The 21,421-nt window shown below is 46.5% G+C and overlaps 1 protein-coding gene across 1 annotated transcript in view; it reads right to left on the bottom strand.

Moving 5' to 3' along the window:
- LOC139693537 (nucleolysin TIAR-like) overlaps positions 1 to 21,421 on the bottom strand; it is a 99,463-nt gene that overhangs the window by 24,247 nt on the left and 53,795 nt on the right. The window contains exon 3 of the mRNA XM_071591734.1: positions 10,013 to 10,033. Coding sequence (XP_071447835.1) covers positions 10,013 to 10,033 — 21 coding nt within the window. The remainder of the gene's footprint in view (positions 1 to 10,012; positions 10,034 to 21,421) is intronic.

The raw sequence follows: 21,421 nt of genomic DNA, 5'->3' as shown, positions 1-21,421 counted from the left end.
CGCCCGGGGAAGTCAAGAAAAGAAGATTTGGCAGGAGGCGGTGACGACGGAATGGCTCTTTACGACGCTTCATATTTCCAGAGGAGTGTTCCCGGAGTCCGTTACATTTCTCCTTTTTAAATTCAAGAAATATACAGAACGTTTACTTTTAAGGAACAAAAATAGAAGGATGGAATGGTGGATTCCTTGTATCATAGAAACAACAAATCACCCGAAGCATTCCTCGAACCATTCTAGTGCAAAATGAACAAAAAAATCTAAGTGATGTATTCTCTTTTGGGGACGAACATTTCTGTTCGATTATTTTCAATGGTTCCACGATAAACCGAAATGGCATGCGCGAAACAAATGAAGTCCACCGCCGGAGCGAGCGAGATCGTAAAGTTTCCGATTCAGACACGTCCAATGGAGTGAATGAGATATCGAAGTGACCGGTGAGGAAGTCGAAGACTTCGACGGATGGAGTCGGGGAGAAGGTGGCGGTGATTCCCTGAGCGGCGAATTCAAAAGGAGGTGGTGGAAAGAGACGATATATACGTGCATAGCTGTTTGGGCGTTGACAATATTGCGATAGGGGGGGGGGGGCTTCTGAGCAAGCGACGAAGAGGGAGGTACGGGGAGATGTGTATTGGACGATACAAATGAAGGAGAAGGGTTTCGAGGTTTGGCATCTTCGAAGCAGGGCTCTATATTCATTGCGGCGTTCCTTGAAAATGTGTACGATGATGCTTGATCGTTACCCTACCAAAACCTAGGGAAGCCGGACAATTGTCCGCGTTGGCAAGAAAAACGTCTAATTACAAACGAGCCAACAGGGACCTCTCATTTTGGTGTGTTGAACCTGGGGGGGGGGGGCAAGGTTGGCTTCTCCCGTGCGCACATCCATAAACACATTCCTCTCTATTCCTCAATTCATCATCCGGATTAATTTTTATTTGAACCCACACACTTTTACCGTTGAGCAAACCCTATACTAAGGCACAATTGTGATGGCGATATTCGCATTTAAGATCGAAATTTAAGCAACTGCTATATACAACATTCGTAAAAAGAGTGATGAATAAAAAGTGGAGCTCTATGTAGGCCTTTCTTTCCATGACAACTTGACTTTGGAGAAGTTTGATCAATAACCTTGGTTCTCAGGTCGCCGAGACGTTTACAAGTATTCAGTGGAATTTCTCTCCATTTTTCGGGTCATCGCCGCGTACGTTGAATTTGTTGACAACGCACGCGCTGAAGACCCGAAAAATGGGGAGACATTCTACCGATAATGAGAATGCCTACCCGGTAATAATAAACCCATACTTTTTTAAGGCTAGAAATAAGTACAGAAGATAAAGAGCTTCAAGATAGAATGCCTTCCAATTAAATCGGATATATGTACTATTTCCCGAGAGAAATGACCTCATATCTTCAACAGAGCTTCCTTTCCTGACGTGGCCGCAAACCGAGATGCTTTCAATCGCACCGACGGAGTCCCACGGGACGGCGAGGCATTACTTCTGCTGACGAATATATCACGAGGCGCAGGAGTGTGGGACCAGACACGCAATAGAAGGGTGCATGCACCACGGGGTAGGCACCCTTGAATCCACCCGCCCGATAGCGCCGGGGCGCCGACCCCACCCTGGGCCCTGGCGTTGAATACGGGCGGCGGAACCCGACCAATCGGCATGTGGTTCGCCACCCGCACCAGGTTATCGCACTCTGGTACCACAAAAGAGGAGTTGGGGCCGCGGGGCAGTCGGCGAAGGGCTGGGCCGAGGGGTTGGGAGGGCGGTCCATTCTGTTGCGCCCCATTGTGCGATCGGTAGAAGGAAGAAGAGCGGCCCGCTCGGGGTGGCCCTCACAATAGCGGGGGGTCGTGGGAGGGGGGGGGGATGGGTAGGATATGCTTTCCTTTCGGGCAGGGGTCACGAAAGCGCACGGAAGGATGAAATAAAGGCTTACGTTTTAAGCAAAATGGCGTGCAGGGCTCCCGAGGGGTCGGGATGGGGTCGTGGCAGCGGAGGGCGAGCGAGTGGTGACGAGCAACAGGCATCCTCCCACGCCAGGCATTGCGCCTTTATTACCGGGGCCAGGGCGGACTCAAAACTGAGGGAATCCGGAGACTTGAGTGTAGATCGAAGCAAATGAATCGTCGATGGAGCTCATTTAGTAAACAAAACGCCGAAGAAAAAAGTGACACCTTACCAACATCATTCCTGAAGAAAAAATACGCATTTCATTTTTCTCACGTTTCCGCACTTTGCGACACAAATTGTCACGCTGTTAGGAACATGCTAACTCCTTGAAGTAAATATATTTATTCTGTATGAAATCAACATAATAATACTCTTCTAATATAAATTACAGATTCATGCTTGATGTTGTGGAACCATTCCATAATACGAGACGTTAGATAGACGAAAACGTTGTAATTTTCAGTTTAATAAAGACTTATTGTCGACTGGTTTTGATGTAAGTCTTCATAAAAGCTTCACTTGAAAATGATGTAGTACATCGAAACTAGTCGATAATAAATCTTTAACAAATGGAAAATTTTAAGAGTTTTTATCTCTGTTAGTGTGATGCTCTTCTGTTCTCAAAACTAAATACAAATCCCTAAGAATTATGACATAATAATTAAGAATTCAACAGAGTGACAATGCACACATGATTTAAGGGACAGAAGTGCCAACTACCTCCGTGCTTTTCCGCCAAACGAACGTGAGAAGTTTGAGGTTTGAATGATAGAGAGATCTTCCTTATCCCGTCAAGGCGCATTCCAACAGGAATAAAGGGAGGGGAGCTATGGTGGCGCCACTTACCGGAAGCGCCTCCCCCTGCGCACTAGTGTGCAGGAGGAAGGCCTGAGTGATGATTGACGGGAAGTGGTCAGGCAATACTCGGCGTCCGAGGGAAACAGGGCACGCCCGAGTTTGACCCCTCCCTTTCGACCTGAAAAGCCTTCAGAGGAAACGGCGTTCCAATTGTTACTCCTGCAAATTTAAAATTGTAGATCGCGGTGCTGCCCCGCCTACGATATACTTAAAGAGAGTATTATATTTTTAATTAAATTTTCTCGAAAATATTTGAGATCCATATTATATGGCTCTTGAAAACGAATTCATTCAGATACATTAATCATTCATTGCATCTAAAAAAAACTCCTGAACAATATGAAATGCCTCTCCTGCTGCTCAAAATTTGCCGCTTCCATGAACTAGGGTTTAGGGGTTAGGTAGTAGAAGAGACTCCATAGTCTCTATCTCGTCCCAAAGTAAAGAAGACTATCTATCTAATTACAATTTTACCTAGTCTTGGAAATTCTTCCACACAAAATCTTTCTCCGCCCCCTCGTTGGCCCTACATTCTGCCCAGCGTATGATTCTCACGGTCCTCCACAGAGTTGCAACCTACGCTCATCTGCTTCCCTCAAAGACCTAGTTTCGGAATCAGGGATTTCGTGTGCTGTCCGTGCGACAGAATTAAAATGCTGAGTTGCGTCTCCAGGTATTCCCAAAATAATGGGTAAGGCTAGAATTTATTTCGACCTGACGACGAAACCGGCCCAGAATTTCGCACGCCAGCCGCTGTCCCCCCGTCGAGCGCGGGTGACCGTCCTGTGCACGGTGAGCACCGAGTGTGAACGCCGCCACGACAACTTAATCCTTCGGCTTGTCCCCACCCCCTCTCCGCCACAGGCACTTGTCGAACTCGGATCCGGCCCCACGACGGCGATGTGGTGCGGGGCGAAAGAAGTTATCAATTACTCTCGAGTCCGGAAATTGACAGCCTTTCACGAGTGGCCTCGCATGGGTCTTTTGTGAAATGCATAAAGGGATCGATGTGCTACTACTTGGCTCGCATTGGCGGTGGAAAGCGAAACAAAACACGAGCGGAGCAGAAAAGTTGACGAACGCCAGGCGCAGGGGCACGAGCATTGTGAAAGAGAGGCCAGCCAGCACACAGGGATATGGGCACGGGTCCGCGGGAACTGCGGAAAAACTAACAACCACCCCCTTCTGGTCATAAAATGGACGACGCCGAGCAAAAAAAAAATATGAAGCAAGCTGCTTTTCAAACCCGAAATCAAATGATGTGCAAAAATTATAAAAAGTAACACCTACATACGAGATCATCGGAATTTTTTTTCCCGGGGAAAGCTCATTTATTTTTCTTTTATTCCAAACGTGAACAACATTTTTCATGCCTAGGGAAAAACTCATTTCCTCTTGAATATTTCATTACCCAAGCCACATTAATTTTATATTAATTTATTAGCCGGAAAATTTTGCAAATGAATTTATAATGACACATGACATGATAATAAACTGCCCGATTCCGATAACACAAAATATTAACGCGCTTAATAATGAATACCGTAATTTAATGGATAATAGGTTCGATTAATTACATACCTGTAACGTACAGGGGAGGATGAAGCGGGAAAAAAAGATGTATTAAGCCGATGCACCGAGGCACGCTATTTCAAATTTGAAATGAAAAAGTCGACCGCGGTCCTCTACAGTGTCAGAAGGTTATTTTACGTGGTAATATTTAAGTTTTTAATCCATAATTATTCATTACACTTCATAATGCACAGCTAGAGTAATACGATTAAATGTTCATGCCAATGATTAGGGCTAGGAGTGATTAGTCGCGTGGAGAGAGCGTTGCCACGGACACATCCGACGTCACCGTTTGGAAGTCAGCCCGACGGCCTGGACACTGCGCTGTCACGTGACATTAAATAACGAAGGCCAGTCACGATGTAGCAAAACTTACTCAAGAGAGGTGGAACTCCATTAAATCAAAACACAGCGCTTGTCAAGTAATCAGTGTCAAACACAGACACCGATGAAACCGTAAAATTGAGAAAAATGGCTAGCGAGACAGAGCTTGGCGACTATTAAGGGACTTTTCATTCGGTCTCGTACATCGAGTGAAAGGGCGGCCATTTCTGTCGAATTCCCTCGACCTTTTACTCGAGCCAAAGGCGGAGACATGTGGTACTCTACAAAAAATCACGATTTTCCCTCGGAACACAAGGATCAACAGTTTTGAAACAGAGGCCTTTTAAATGTCTCTCTCTAGCGAAAAACTCGTGTGATCGGCAAGTGCATTCCGTGATACGGAGCTTTCAGGGCCACGCTGAATCTGCTTCACAGCTTTTACTTTCTAACGTTAGCACTCGATTCTATTGAGAAAATCATACCAGAATTCCAAGTGTGATGCAAAAATTCGATCATGGTTCACGAGGTGCTTGTATTCCTCGTGTTGGCTGTTTTCGTGCGTGGTCGCTTGCTCGTGGGCTTGCCTGCCTTTGCGGGGGGCAGCAACCTCACTGGATTTGGAGGATATTTGTAAGGCGTTATTTATCGTGCGTGTTTTGGCTTTAGGTATCGACCAATCACGTGATCAGTTCATACCACACATGAGTTCTATTCAGAATATGACACATGAACGGAAATTCGTAATTCGACATGGAATTGTTCTGGCACAGCTTTCCTCGCCAACACAGTTTACAGACAGTGAACTTCGCGTCCGAGAGCTGAGAGAGTTGTCAGCACACGGCGCCACCTTCGACAAAGTGTTTTTGTAAGCCTGGGCGAACATGATATACATATGCAGAACGTATGTCTCTAAATACGTTTTTTTTTCCGGCAGCCAAGTACCGCCAAGTTGCAAGTGATCCTCGGGTCGAAATACAGATGTAAGATTCTCTCATGACGGAATTTAGTCACTTAATGAAAAGGGTGACTAGCGGCAGAAGTCCCTCCAAAACTCTATTGTGATTTTTTTGATGTGGATTTAATTTTTTTAAAAGAACTTCGAATCTTGGGGTCTTTAATTGGCCATCTACCAAAGCAATTAAATTGACGTGCTAACGAAATTAATTTAAATTAGTCTGGTGTGCATTTACCCCCTGTCACACACCATAGCGGTGGCTTACAGGGTACTAAAAATCCAAAGGGAATTGAAGCACTTTCAAGTAAAAGATCCCAGTAAACCGATTAGAAGAGTTACAGAACGTAGACCTGACATATGTGTATGCCTAACTCAATTCATTGCCTAACGTGCTTAAGACGTATCTTCCTGAATTTCTAATATTTAGGCAGCCACTCCATAGGTTGCTTTTCTTCACTCTTCGTGCTTCCGAAGCCATTCCCACAGCAGTAGCGGCTACACGCTTTCTTCGAAAAACCTGGACCATACTTTCTTACTGTATTGACTTCCCTCCCGGTATTGTTTATGATATTTATTAGCAACCTAGCATTAGGGACTCAGGTCCTTCCCGTTTGACGTGCAAGTCGGCTGGTGACCACTTATCTCGGCTGAGCACCATCTGGGCGAAGCAGGATCCTCTACTACCTCCACTCATGAGGTGCCTTCGCTCAATCCGTGTGCTGGTGGTCCAGAAACCAGCAGCGAAGAACGTTCAGCATCGAGCAAGCGAGGAGTCGCAAGCACCTTGATTTCTCGCAAGGTGGTCATCAATGAAAAACACACCGCGTGGACCGGACTTCGCTAAATTTTGAAACCATGGCTACGTCACGTGTTTCCTTTTGCTTCAAGCTGTGTGGTTTGCCTCCGATTACCTGTGATCGAAAGGACTTCTCCTAAATGACTGGGCATTGAAATAGTGCCAATATCAAATGACATTAAGCGCCATTAAGTAAAACACTTTTCAAATGTAGTGCCGTACGACGCTGTGGAATTGAAATATGAATAAGACAGTGAATAAGGTAGTTAAGCGGCAAACAAGGGAGCAATTCCGATTTTCGCGTTCTGTGAAATCAATATGTTGCTACGCGGACATCAAAACTTCACGAAGTACACATATTAGAAGAATATGCGGGCTAACCTCATAGAAACAAGGTTTCATTACACATGTGGTAGGAAAGTACTATGAAACGCCTACGAGTGGCGTTATTTTGCTTTAGTTTGACCAACTTTGGAATAGACGCGAAGTATCTGGATTCCTTGGGACGAAACGCCGATTAAAGAATTGGATAAGGCAATGAGAAAATGCGCTGGGTTAGTTAAAAATTGCTACGAGGGAGTAGGCGTCAGGGGTATGCTGAAGGAATTCCGCGGCTGGGAGCCCCTTGATTCTGACAGAAGAGAGCAGGCAAGACTTAGAAAGCTGCAGAGTACCTTTCGGCTTTTGGCACCACATTATATCGGTGGATTCGACTACCGAGGTAATTGAATGAGAGATAGACGCCGTCTAAGACAGATCCAAGCACTCGTTCTTCCCTTACACGATACACAATCATTACAAAATCAAACTCAAGAGTCCGAAAAAAATAATGAAATTGAATACCAGGATTTTAAGACTAGTTAAGACTAGTAGACTAGCGAAATGATTATTACAAGATGTATATTGGCATTTATGTGCACGAGAGTTGTATGTCAGCTAACATATATTCAAGAGTATGCATGAGCTCGCTAGGACTGCATGTATACTGTTTACAACAATTTCTCGACAGGACGTTAAGGACACCAAAGCGTCTCTCATTATAGCGATAGATTTTGGTTCAAACGATGCTTGAGATTGGCTTTTTAACCACGGACCCAAAAGTTTGTGCGACAATACCAAACACATTAACAAACTGCTGGGAAGGCCAGCCGACAAGTTTGCCCATGTCGGTACCAGCCAGATATACTTTTGTCTGAATACGCAAGTCTCTCTAGTACTCACCTCGCAAGTTTGGGTTTACCTGCACATCCCGAGTAAATGATTGACTCCAAGCTATAATTAACGCATGTGAGAGCCCAGTCTCAGTTGACGGTAACAATAGTTACTATCATAGAGTTCCGGATAAACAATATGGCGTGTTTCAAAAATGGCAGTTTACACACATTCATACTTTTATCTGAATTATCGAGGGACGTAAAATAAACTTATAAGAACTTACAAAAATACGATTTCTTTCCTTTCATTTATTGAGTCAGAGCTCTCTCTATATTACTAAAACCTTTCTTTACGTGATTATAATTACTACCAATTTTATATCCATGGCAACGTCAACAAATATGGAATTACAAATAAACAAGATTTCGTGTTTCGAAAACGGCTTCTGCCCCACAGTGTGTTTGCTAAGGCCTTCCGCTACAAGCCCTTGCGAGGTATGACGTAGATACAGATTTTTATACTATAATTTTCGTGATAAATGTTACTTCCACTATAGAATATTACACCCTAAATAATGTATTTATCGTTACCATTTCCCTAAGGGACCGTTATAGCCTGAGAAATATTAATCAAGATTTGTTTGAATAAATAATATCATGCCTTTCATTTGAAACACATGGTATAAGGACAGAAACCACGACGTGATCTTCCTGTATTTTAGCTACCAAGGTGACCTTCGTAATTTAATTCAACTTGTGAAAGGACCAAAATCATTCCACTTAAATTGGCCTCCCAATTCCCCGTAGAGGGCTCTACCCAGCTACTACCACTCGTATCAACAATCGAGACGAAATGTTCCCGGTAGCTCTTGCGAATTGGGACCCTCCCAGATCATCTATGAGTCACAATAAAACGAAGCCTGCTTAAAAAGAAGTCCAGAATATTAAGCCCAGGTTTGACGCGTTAAAATCGGGAAGCTTGATAGCATTATTATATTAAAAACTGTTCCGTAAAGGCCTATTGGTGTATCTCCGATTTTCAAGACAAGACCTTTGGAACAAAAATGTTTTTGGCGTCCTATCTAAGCCCTCATCTACTACTCATGAACTCCAGATCACGCCATCTAAACTTTACTCTCTCTCTATCATACTCACTCGCCGTTCTACCTTCCATCACACCCTTCACCACGCAGCTATCCCTCGGTGTTCCTTCATCCGCCCTCAAAGGATCGATGGATCCGGGTTCGAATACCGGTCAAGGAGTTTGTTTTTTAAATCCTGAAATTGTTGCAGTGTAATGCACATTTAGCGGATGACTCCATTAAAAGTTACCGCCGCGACATCTCCCGCAGTTTCTTGGAACCTCTCTTCCCTGACCACATCTAAATGCTTTCTTTGTCCGAATCGCCCCTCTTCAGTAGCAATATCTCAAAATCCTCCAGTCAACGCTAATCACCTCTTCTCGAAGGAAAATCTACTCAGTCCATGAACGCCAAATAAAAGCCTTCGATTATCTTTTTTTTACTCCTTCATTCAGTCCCGGTCGGTGGGAATGGATTTTAAAAGGGTGACACGTGTAGCACCAAAGAATTGAGATCTGAGGAAGGGTGGAAAAAATCCGCCGGCTTCCCTGGGCAATTCACTCACTGTATGGCCAAAAGAGATCCCAGAAAAAACGCATTTAACTAATCAGGAAAGCATAATAATCTCTGCTGACATGCCTACCGGTGAAACACACTTGATGTCTGATCCTTGGTAAGTTTTTTTTCGCATTTTCAGCTTACGGGGATAAACAATTATTGAACTCAAACACTTTTCTACAGTTACTCAAGTCCTGAAAAAGTGAATACGTAGAGAGTTACACTGATAACATTTTTTCTTATCTAGCAGCTAGCTTTGGTCATCCGAGAAGCCCTCGTCCATGAAAGAATACTCGGGAGGAGCACACAAAACGAGAAAATCGGGAACAGATCCAGCCGGGAAGAAACCCTGCCCACTGGCCGTTGTGACCCCGCTCTCACTACCGCAACAACCAACGGCGCCACCCCATGGGCGTGGGTGGCGTCGTCTGCAGGAGCGATGGACGCCCATGGATTGGAGTCGCGCGATGGCATGCGCGCCTGGCAGACTCATCAATTGAAGTTCCTGGTGCAAACTGACGATGGACATTTGTGGTAAGGATCTAGTTTTTTGCACGTCAAGGCAATAAGTGATAATCTTTTCCCTAAAGTCCTAATTGCGGACCCCATCTATGTCAAATGCTCATTCCAAAACAATTTTGGCCTCTCAGTGAGAAAGGCAGAAAAAAAAGAATGTAAAGGACACCGCGGACAAGTAATTACATAAAAACTACCGTGGTAAAAAAGTACTATAATGGTGAATCACTTACCCGCATTACTGTCGTAATAAGCTGCAAACAGGCAGGGCGTGAAAGTAGTCAGTACATGTGATGGAGACATCGAGAAAAAAATTGGCCAAGAGTTAGCAGGGATAAAGTAAAAAGTAAAACTGAATCATAAGCACAAAAAAGAATATACAAAAATAAAGATAAATTGAATCGCATTTTTTTCAACTTCAATTGCGAGTACATGAATTTGACCATTTAAAATTTTGATTTTTTTTAACACCATATAAAGTGAATGCAAGAGAAAATTATTTAAAAGGCAATTGCTCAATGTTTGAAACACATAGAACGCACTGAATTGTATGAGAAAATAATAGTAACCGGGAATGAATCAATAAATATTTATATTGTCATCTTAAAAATTAACGAAAATAGGGCGATGAAATCAGAACAGCGTCGTAAGGGCATCAATTAATCAATTGAAAAGGACGGCGAACTCTTAAAAAAAGGAGAGAAAACCTCTAATAGGGGTCCAAAGAGAAAGCGCCACCAAGTCACACTAAAGAATGGAAGATTTTCCAACACTTGAATATTACACACCTCTAAAAAAGTTACGTAAAATATAAATATATGGAAAAATAAGATATTCGTCGAAAATCCCACCACTGATCCTCTCCCCAGCATGAATCCAAACAATATTTCACTTTCAATTTTTTTCAGTTTCAAAGCTCCTAGTTGTTGAAAAAATAAGTCTGTAAGAATTACAAATGTTGACGATCAATGGGTCATCAAACGCCATGGGAGGACATTAAGAAATCAGTTTGAGCGTGAGATCATGGAAGGGGGAAAGTCAACGACAGGAATATGGGTGTCAAAGGGCAAGTACTTTGTGACAAAATATAAGAAAGGGAAATAGTATGAGGTCAGGCTATTATTCACGAGGAAGGGAGCCAGATTGAGTCGATCAATTTTCTGACCGAAAACTAATGCCGACGAAACAGAAGGAATAGTATTAGTTTTTGGTTACTTTAGCGGGGGCTCTTAGATCAAACAAAATCTACGGGAGTACTTGCGAGGATAAGGGACCCACACAACTTTCCATGCTTTAAACAACACGAAGGGCAGGCGAACAAAAAAGAATATGTACTTTTTGGCGGGACACCTCGACGCTGACGCATAGACGCCCGAATTACCGGACACCCGAGGCGCTGGCGACGTCGCCGATGGGATCCAACAGAGCTGAGGGGAGGTTGGGGGGGGGAGCGGGAAGGGATGGCCATGCCCCCTCGAGAGGGCGGGCGATCAAGTGACATTGCAAACAATCAAAATAGCAGCCCAAATCGGCGCGACGGGTGGAGGTGGCCTCAGGCGGAGGTGAAAATGCCCCGCCAACGGACATTAACGCATGCAGCCCTCGAAGCACGGGCAAGGATCACGGAAGGAACGGATACAAATATGAATAACGGATAAAAATACGAAAGCTCCCGCCCATTCTGCAGGAATATAAAATATGGCCGACAAACGCGAAAGCGGTTCGATTGCGTCCAAAAGCGATGAGGCCGCAATGCAAAATCAAACTTTCACGCGAGATTCATACAAATTCCAAAACGTTGATGGCATATTAGTCAACTTCCTTCCTTCTCGGACCGAAAGGAAGAAGAAGAAGTGATAGGTTTGAAGGAGTAATGAGGAAGGTTTGTAGAGTAAAATTCCAAGAAGGCGGGAGAAGCTGAGTGGAAATGGGATGTGAAAACTAATAAGCACTATGATACGGATGGTAGTTAAGCGAGAGAGAGAAAGAGATCGGACATGCTGGTTGAAATAAGAGGAGGCAGGAGAGTCTATGCGGAGCATAATAGTGGTCTATCGTAACCTAGAGGAGTATCGTGTGATGTGGGACCTTGAAGAGCAGCGATGCCTACTCCCTAGGTCCACAGAAACCTAACTAGACCGGTAGACCAATACGAATATGTAATTATAATAATGAAATTTCGCAAGCATGGGACCCTGAGCGAAACGGCCTCCTAAGGGATCCGGAGGCCCACATCAAAGAAACGAAATGCCGAGAGCAGTCATTACTAACGTCAGTCCGCTTCCGACCGACATGAGTTCAAGGCGAGGCCCCAGGGTCGGCGGGCCGGGAGAGGGCGTGCCGCCGTTCACGGCGGTACCACCGGGGTCGCAGGAGGCGGTGACTCCGGGGAAGGAAGTAATAAGGCAAGTGGGAGTTAATTACTCCTCTTCTCCCCCGGCCCATGGCAGGAGCAGGGGGCGGGGTGTCTCCTCTTCCGCCCACGCAAATAATAACCCCGTACCCCCCCAAACGTTTTACAGCAGCCGAGTCATCCACCCCACCTTCCTCCCGCTTTTCATAAATCGACCAAGACTTTCCCTTCTACCATTTACCACCAGCCCTCCCCTTGCCCACCCTCCGTCCCTCTAACTCGGAATATTTTTCATCACAGACAATTCCTCATAACCCCTCTCCCCGCTATCCCTCCTCCCTCTCCCGACACGAATCAAAACCCTCCCCCCCCCCGAGGCAATTAAGGAAAAAAGGGGAGCGGGGAGGGAGAGAAGTGACAACGAACATTAACGGGCTAAAGGATGACATGACACAAATTGTGAGAGGATACTCCCTTCCACCCCGTCCCCCTCACCGCCCCTGTGGATAGTTTTTAACGACCAGTAATTGGTCATCGCAGTGGAATGTTTTATACATGCGCGCTTTCGGATTAGAGAGGAGTGAGTGAAAGGGAGCAAGTGGGATGGGGTGGGAAGGGAATGGATTCGGATCCCGCCGCCGACTCCACCCCTTCCACCACCCCTCCCCCCCCGCCGCCGGCCCTCGTGCTCGTCGCTCCTGCGTTCGGGATTGCTTCCAAGGGATTTACGCGCGCCCTTAATGGCTGCTAAGGACGAAAATAAAACGGCGACACGGAGATAACGAATGCAGACAAATGATTTGCGAGGAAGAGGGGGTGGGCGGAGACGACGAGCGAGAGGGTGAGTGAAGCGGACGAGAAATAAACATTTTTTTAACAAAGAAGAAAAAACAAATGTGCGGGGGCGCGCGTGCACCGGTTCATTCGGCCGCCGAAAAGGGGGGGGAGGGGTGGATTTCCACTCGTGACGTCATTCGGCGCGAAAGGGTCGGTGCCTCAATGGGCCACAGGGCTGGGCTGGAGGTATAGGGTTGACAGATAAGGGGATATGGTGATAAATATATATATATATATATATATATATATATATATATATATATATATATATATATATATATATATATATATATATATATATATATATATATATATATATATATATATATGAACATATATGGGCACTCATCACCCGGAACCACTCGCTTTTCCTTTCCCTCGCCCCTCTCGTGGACCAATATGACCGAAGCTTTCAGAATTAGGAAAATGGGGTCCATTCATCCGGTCATATAAAGAAGAGAAGAAAAAGAGAAAGGCAAAAAACGCTTTTATGCAGACAAGGAAATTGATCACTTTAAAAAAGGGAGTGCTGAGATTAATTTGGGGTTATGACACCAATTAGGACGTTCATTAAGTATTCTGACGGCTAGCGAGAGAAATTCTGGCGGAGATTAATAAATAGAATTCGTGGAACGACGCCCTTGATTTGTCCCCGGACCGCATTCTTGACTCTCCGCGACCCTCATTCTCAAAGTGCACTGCACCACGCCGACCAAAGTTAATAAACCTCGATATGCACCCGTGTACTGCACAAGTTGCAGGTCATCAATAATTTAACTCTTAATTAAAATTATTGCACGAAAACAATCATTTATACATCCAATTGAAATGCAATTAATATATTCAACTCAGTATTAAGCATGGTAAGCATAATAAAAAGTATAGGGAAATAAAATTCATCCTTTCGGCCCTTACCAAGTTTCAACGTTCCACAGTTCACTATTAAATTAAAATCTCCTTGGAAGTCATGTTTTTCCTTCCTGCGAAACCAAATTTTGCAGGACAGGAGTATAAAAACAGACGTTAAAGGCTCCATTGTACCCAGGAGGTGACATCACTCAAAAGGTTTTTAGGCTGGATTCTTTTTTCAGTTCGGGGGAGGGAGAGGATGAGGCGTAGGGAGGAGGGGACGGGGAGACGAGACCACGTCTCCCCGCCCTCTATGCGTGCTCCTGACGTTCTCGGCAAAAGGTTACACATCTCGGGACTATTAATCTTCCTCCCCCCACTGCGCCACGAAGACGAAGGCCGGCCAAGCTAACGAGTTAACCCCTTCCCAAAAACGTCACGGCCACGCAAACTGACCGAACACCGACGCTATCCCCCCCTCTCCCTCCACTTCACGCATCAACCCCTTTCTCCCCGCGTCTCCACCCCCCTGCCAGCCACTCCTTCCCGAGGCCACCCGGGGAATGCAGGGCGTGCGCTGGCGGAGGCAGACGCGAGAGACCCCGGGAAGGCCTGACCGCCACAAATCGAACCCCGGGCGCGAACCCATGCCCTCTGTCGCCCTTTCCACCTCGTCTAACGGCCTCGGATACTGCTAAGGACAAAAAAAAGCTCTATGTCCCGCCGTAACGCAGTCGCCAGACCGGAAAGAAAAGGGAATAATAATAAATCTATTAATAAGCAACAATGGAAAAGGAAAACTAGCGAGAGATGACAGGTAGATGGCGAGATGGGTGTTGGGGAAAGAGATGGGAAACGGCCGGAAGGGTTGAGCGTCGCTACGGAGGCCCTCGCCTGGGTACGAGCAAGTGTGAGTATCCAGCCGAGCTGCGGAAAGAGACTATGAGGGAACGCCCAGCCAACCCCCCCCCCGCCCGCAGAAGGGGACAGGGGGACTTCTTGCATGCACCACGAAAGCCCCTCGCGTCCGGAACTTAACGTCTTCCTCGGAGCAGCTTTCCGAGGGTTATATAACGGATGTGACCAAGAGAAAGGAGCAGTCAGTGTTCGAGGGGCTGCATTTGACCACTAACAGACGGAATGGCTTGGCATGCGGACACCGCCAGCAGAATGGAAGGAGAAAGGACGTTATTAATTATGCTTTCGAACTCACGGTCGCTATCAACGGGGTTAATTGTCAACGTGTCTCTTCTCTCGTCCAACACGGCTTATTTATGACATTATGAGCGCCAACTTTCCCATGAAGTCTCCCAAAAGGCCCGTCACACCCCGACTCGCGTAGCTTGGCGGCACCCCTCTCTCTTCTCCCGAGCTCAGTCACTTTCTTCCCCCACCTCTCCCTCCTTATATCCCGAGCAAACTCGCTCCAAATTCCGCCACTTCAACTTTTAAAGATAGCGCCGCAGGATGAGGAGGAAGCCACCCCCCGGCTACTCCTCTTCCGCCTCCGGCGCCGCCCGTTCCGCCTTCTTCGAGGGAAACAACAAGGCCTCACCTTCCCCATTGGCGAGGGCTAAACCTTTCCCCGACCTTCTGACCGACCGTCGGACGGGAAGGGGAGTTTGGGCGGTGGAGTGGGGGGAGCGTGCAGGGTCCATGAGGCAACAGCAAGGTGGGGGAGGAGAATGCGGAGGCGGCTTGGGACGGGTCTACTACCCCACCACAATATATCCAGCAACCATAATACTAAACCTTGAAGGGTGACTCTTCCACGTTCGAGATGAGAAGAGTATAGGTCTCACGCCGGATCACGCACGTAGCCATTAAAAATTACGAAAATTAAGATACTTTGAGGGTGGGGGCGGGGGATAAAATTTTAACGTCAGTGTTCAACTATTAAGCTTTTTAAGTCGTTCCGTTCGAATATTTTAATTTATATTTACTAGAATATAAATCATAGCTAACTGGACTGGAGCCATTAGTTCTGATATTTGTTGCTGGAGCGATTAGTTCTGTTATGTGTTACTTAACCTCAAACAGTATTCTATTTCTAAATTATTGCATATTACAAATTGAAAATACTATCGATAAGGCGCGGGTATGGCATGTGCGCGCGCCTTGGGTCGCTCGGCGTGGAGGATACTGAGGAGTTTCGATCGAAGGGGACTGATGTGGATTTAAAAAAAAATAGGATTAGGCGGGGGGGGTCCGGGGACAAAGGGGACGACGGATGAATAACAAGGGAAGCTCTGCTCCGGGGGTTAATAGAAGTGGGAACAACATCCCATCCAATTCACCCCTCACTCCTCTCATAATCCCCACCCTATCTATCCTACTTGAACCCCGCACACCTCATTCCTTCCTCGTATTGCCCCCGCATGAGTTCCTAAGTTTTGGCTCACTTCCCCAATCCCAGGACCAGCACCCTGGTTTTAACGCCGCCGCCAGGACACCTATAGCCCGCACCCAGCGAGACTAGCAAAACTTCAAAACGCGCGTGCACCCGGAGCGAGTTGCTGCTCCTGTTTCCCGAGCGGCGGCGGGCGCCGGTCCGTTAGGGGGAAGGCTTGGTAGCGGGTGGGCCTTAGGGGAGGGCTTGAAATGCTGCCCATGCCACCCGTCCCCGAATCACCCTCCACCACTCGACCGCAGTGCAGCCAAGGGCACACACACAGTCCCTTTACACATTTCGTCGGACACCAACCGCCTTCCTCAGTACACAGGTGTGGAGAAATTATTTCTCACCCCTCACTATTTCCAGGAGACGCTTCCTTGCCCTATTCCCCTCCCCGGGAGAGAACCGCTACGGTTCTCGGAGCAGACGAGAGAAAATTCTCCTATTCAATGGATTATGGTTAGACGATGCGCAACACAGCGTACACAGTCATAACAAAATTGAACCCAAAAGTCCGAAAAAAATTAAATTGACTAGAACACTAGAATTGGATGAATTGGTCATGCGCCACAATTATCGTATGATGTTAATGGGCATGTGCGTGCATGAGAGTAGTGGTATGATCTAATATGTATTCCAATGTATGTTTGAACTAATGATTCTATATGGAAGGTTTGGTATCCTAACAACCTCCAACACACTCCCTCGCAAAGGCTTACTGTGTACTATGTAGAGGTGAACGAGATGTGACGTAGCAGCGTAATTGTTAACTGGTTTTGCCATCGGTGGGGCTAACAGTTGGAGGACATTATCCCGAACAGTGGCCAGTAGCAACCACCGAGAAGTAACGTACAGAGAATCTGAGGACCAGCGAGGCTAATCATACCAACGAGCGATCACAGTCCACCATTATCAGGTAACTTAAGAGAACGCGAGAGAATTTATATCGTCCATTCCAGATAATTAAAATTCTTCTTATTCCTGAAATTTGTATGCAAATAATTTCCCAAGATAAAACGTAAAAAATCAACCCAGAACGTAAGCACACTTTCGCCAACCAGGCAAACCAGCAACCACAAGCAGAAGTACAATTTAACCTATGCATAAGCGATTAAAATGGCTGACCAAGTAAAAAAAAACTTCTGTGCGTCCACGAAACCAATTGGCCCGAATCCCTACACCCAGGGCACCAAGTGACCAAGTATTTCCCTATCCAACTTCATTTGATGATCGCAGCGACATTAACGACGCGCCCCGGGCTAGATTAGGGTGGCTGTAAAAAAAGGCGTAAAACCCACGACTCCAACGGATAGGGACAAAAGTTGTAAAACGGAAAAAAGAGCACGTACCCTTCCAAAGGTCCTTTTTACTGACCGGAAAGTCCGCACTCCTTTAATAAAACACACACACACACGCCCGACTGAATAAGATATTCCGCCTCCTCGGAGCCCTCGCCCCTCCCTGCACCACCACCCCCGCCGGCCCCGTGTTACAACCCACATGATATAACTTCTCCCGCGCTCCCCATCGCTCGCTCGACATCCTCCCCCCAACCAGTCACTCGCCCGCTCCCTCCCGCGAATCTACCGCTCCTCGATCTCTCCAAACCCTCCCCGCACCACCAGCACCCCACCCTCGTCCACCACCACAACCCCCACCCGCGCCCTCCTCCCCATCCGGTATACCCAGAGCCTCCGGGCGACCGCAGCCAACAGCTGTTCACGAGGAGTTGGGAAAGACGGGGGAGGGAAAAGGAGAAGAGGGGGTGGGGAAAATGGTCCTGGGGATGGCTCCGGGTAAGGGTCGATGGGGAAAGGCGAGGGGAACGTTTTCTGAGGGCGGTAGGGGCCGAGGAGAGAAGGGAAGACCGCCTGAGAAAAGGACCGTTTCATTCTCGGGGGAAGAGTAGGGAGGGGAGGAGAATAGAGCCCCCAGAGGCCCTAGAGAGAGCGAGAAGGGAAATTCGCCCCCCCCTCACCCACCCACCAAACCCTTGGCTCTTCAACCCTTTCGAACCCATTACCGACGGCGCTCTGGAATCTTCACACCGAGCAGTCAAAGCGGGTGAGGGCGGCACGGCAGTTTGGGTGGTGGCGGATGGGAATGGCTCCGGGGAGGGACGGATTGAAGGGGGAGGAGATGAGAAAAATATCTTTTTCCTCGCAGCAGACAATAGGAGTTGAGCTTCGCCTACACCCTCTTTGCTGCCGCTGCCACGCCAGGACCCCCCCAAGTTTTCGCAGAAAGCTAGCGGGACGGCGACTGGGATATCCAATAATTGCCACCGCTCCGTGGGAGAGAGGAATGCTTGGAGCGGCTGCAGCGGATCCCTTCTTTGCCAATGTTGCTCTTCGCGGCGAGAGGGTTTTGTGGAGGGGGGGTCGAAGATGAGCAAGGGGGGGCGGCGAGCGGCCATGCGCTCCTCCGCATGCTGAGTAATCAGGCACACAAAGGGAGATGGGAGGGACCCAGCGGGAAGGGAGGCAAAGGGGGGGGGGCGTGGTAATAATGAATTCGCAAAGAATAATAATTCCATATCCCGCGTAGAAGAGAGAAAAAAGGACTAAGAAAATAGGGTCACGGGAAAAAAGTAATGTGTTTCTCGCCCTCCTTTCCAGTTACTCCGGCATCGAAGATCCTATCTTTTTATTGCAACTGGGAACTTCTCTTTTTCCCCTAGCCGTTAGTTACTTGATTCGCCATCCTAATATTTCGGACCAATTTTACTTTAGACTACACTTATGGAGAGTTTTAAATTCCTATTCGTTGCTATAATGATCCAAATCGAGAGAAAAGTTCAAAAGAAATGCCCGAGTACTGCCACACGATTTACCTTTCGTCTGAATATGCAATTAGTGCTGAACGAATGTTATCTGAGGAGGAATCCACGAGCAAATATTAATAAACTCTAACCAATATAAGAAAATATTACTCTCTTTCAAGACGGAACTGTGTACGTATGATAAAATTCCCCTCAAACGTGAAAGAAATACTGGAAAAATAATTTTAGGCCATGGAGCTCGGATAAGAAGCAAATTAAGAAAGAAGTTAATACAAATATATCAATGACTAAAGCTTAAGCCGAAAACAACGGCAGAATTGAACTGTGTTTTCAGTAAAATAATAACTTTAACATTCCCTGGGGTTGAAGTTCTGCCGCCATAAACAGGCCGGAAACATTAAAAACTTTATCCCGATAAAAAATGAAATGCCCAATATACAGAATACACGAACAAAAAATTAAAACAGCAATCAGAGATCACGAAACTATGAAAAAAGTTTCCGAAGACAATAATTTACTATACACCAGGGATGTCTTTTAGTCTTTTTTTTAACAGGGAACATTTTAGTCTTTCAAGTCTTTCATGGTACTTACTGCCGTTTTAGACAGAATTTAGAAGTGCATCAGTGATGAGTCCATCAAAAAACTACTTTAATCGGTCCGCTACTAGTTTAATAAAACAATCTGAAGGCCCACCCGACGTTATTCGGTGCACCAGGTCAGGGTCCAAGGGGGGGGGGGATGGCATCAAAAGGAAGAAGAAATGGCTAAACGATTGGAATTCCAAGTAGAACTAACTCCTCGACCAATCCGCACGCGAATGGAAATAGCTGGGGTGAGGTCAAGAAGCTGGTCCAAATGAGCACATTAGCGCGCATCGTGCTGGAGCGAAGGGCGACGGAGATCGAATCGGGGGTGAATTGGAAGGGGGGAAGTGGGGGGGGGGAAGAAATAGTGTTCTCGGCGAAGGCTCATTTGGCATTTCCGAAGCGACGGGCCGCGCGCGCGGGCGATGAAACTCAATCGAGTTGCCGGACGCGGGGAACAACTTGGGCTATCACTTTCCAATCAACGTGCGCTAGACAGTTTTGACACTTGGTCGATACGGTCGACTGATCGAGTGATTAATTCGATTTCCGTGCTGCATTTTGAAGTGGCGAGGGGCGCACACACAGATAGGAAGGGAATGGAGCCAGAGCATATTAACGAAGGTTGATAAAAGCAACCCATCCCTCCCCGCCCAATATTTGACTCTTTAAATTGGATTCCGGAGGAGGTCCCCTCTGCCACCCACCCGTCAAGGATACCGATAAGAATGAAAAGAGACAGGGGGTGTCTGTCTTTCCGCACACCCTCTAATAGCATTTCTATTTTCTTTCCTCGTCCCTATGACGAGATGGGGAAATAGGGTACGATAGAGAGGCTCTCGGATGGCGGGAGAGGATGGGATGGGGAGAAGGTAACGAACTTATGCAAGAGGGGGGAAGGGGACAATAAGACCGTATTTTGCATATTTTCCTCGCTACCGTCGACATCGAAGGAGAAAGAAAGGGGGGGAAAGGGGGGGTGGAGGTTCCGCGGGTTTTAGCTTGGCTTAAGTGAGTCTTTTGCACCCAATCCCATCCCCACCCTTCTCTCAAGAACTAGAGTCAACCGGGATGTCGAGCAGGAAAAGGGCCCACCGCGAGGAACGGCAACCTCGGAAGTGAGAAGAGAAGGAAGGAGAAATGGAATCATGGGTTGAGGATCGCGCGAATACTGCGGCGTGAAATCCCGCGCTGATATTCAAGTCTCGGAATAAGCGTGACAATAAACTGGGAAATTGAAAATCATAAAGCAACAGCCGGCATAAGAAACCCTCTGCAAGTAATTCGTTTCAAAATTAAATTTGGGTTATGAATGCAACACCTCTACTCTGGCAAAAAAAAATTAAGTGAGGAGGCATCGCGACTTCTTGCCGCTAATGTATCGGGTGAAGAGTTTGATAAAAGTGTCATTTTTGCGCAATGGTGAGTATGGGAGCGATTAATTGGGAAAAAAAGATAGCAAAGCTGAGAATTCAAAATGTTCAGCGTTAAAAAATAAAAGATCTGTCGAATAAGTCGTTAAGAGCGCTTTCGTGAAATGTCATCGCGTCTGCTGCAATCCGTCCATTTACTAATGTGTTAACGAGGAAATCCTGACAGCCATTTCATCAAAGAGCAGTACAATTATTTCTGACGGCTTATTTTTATATGATTTTTTTCGCGCTATTTCGCTTCATCAAGCACGTTTTAGAGTATTTCGCGGAGGTGGCCCAAAAGCTCTTCACAATCACCTGGCAATATGGCTGGATTACTAAGAGGAGGAAGTACCTCGAAGCCTAGATCAATTTATTCCGCAGCCGCTTGAAAAGGAGAATCTGCTTCCGATTGGAAGCGTGGGGC

Source organism: Hetaerina americana, unplaced genomic scaffold (assembly GCF_022747635.1).
Source record: "Hetaerina americana unplaced genomic scaffold, ioHetAmer1.1.p SCAF_5, whole genome shotgun sequence".
NCBI classification, from domain to species: Eukaryota; Metazoa; Arthropoda; class Insecta; order Odonata; family Calopterygidae; genus Hetaerina; species Hetaerina americana.
The sequence above is the reverse complement of the archived record's forward strand: the minus strand, read 5'-3'. Positions and strand labels throughout refer to the sequence as shown.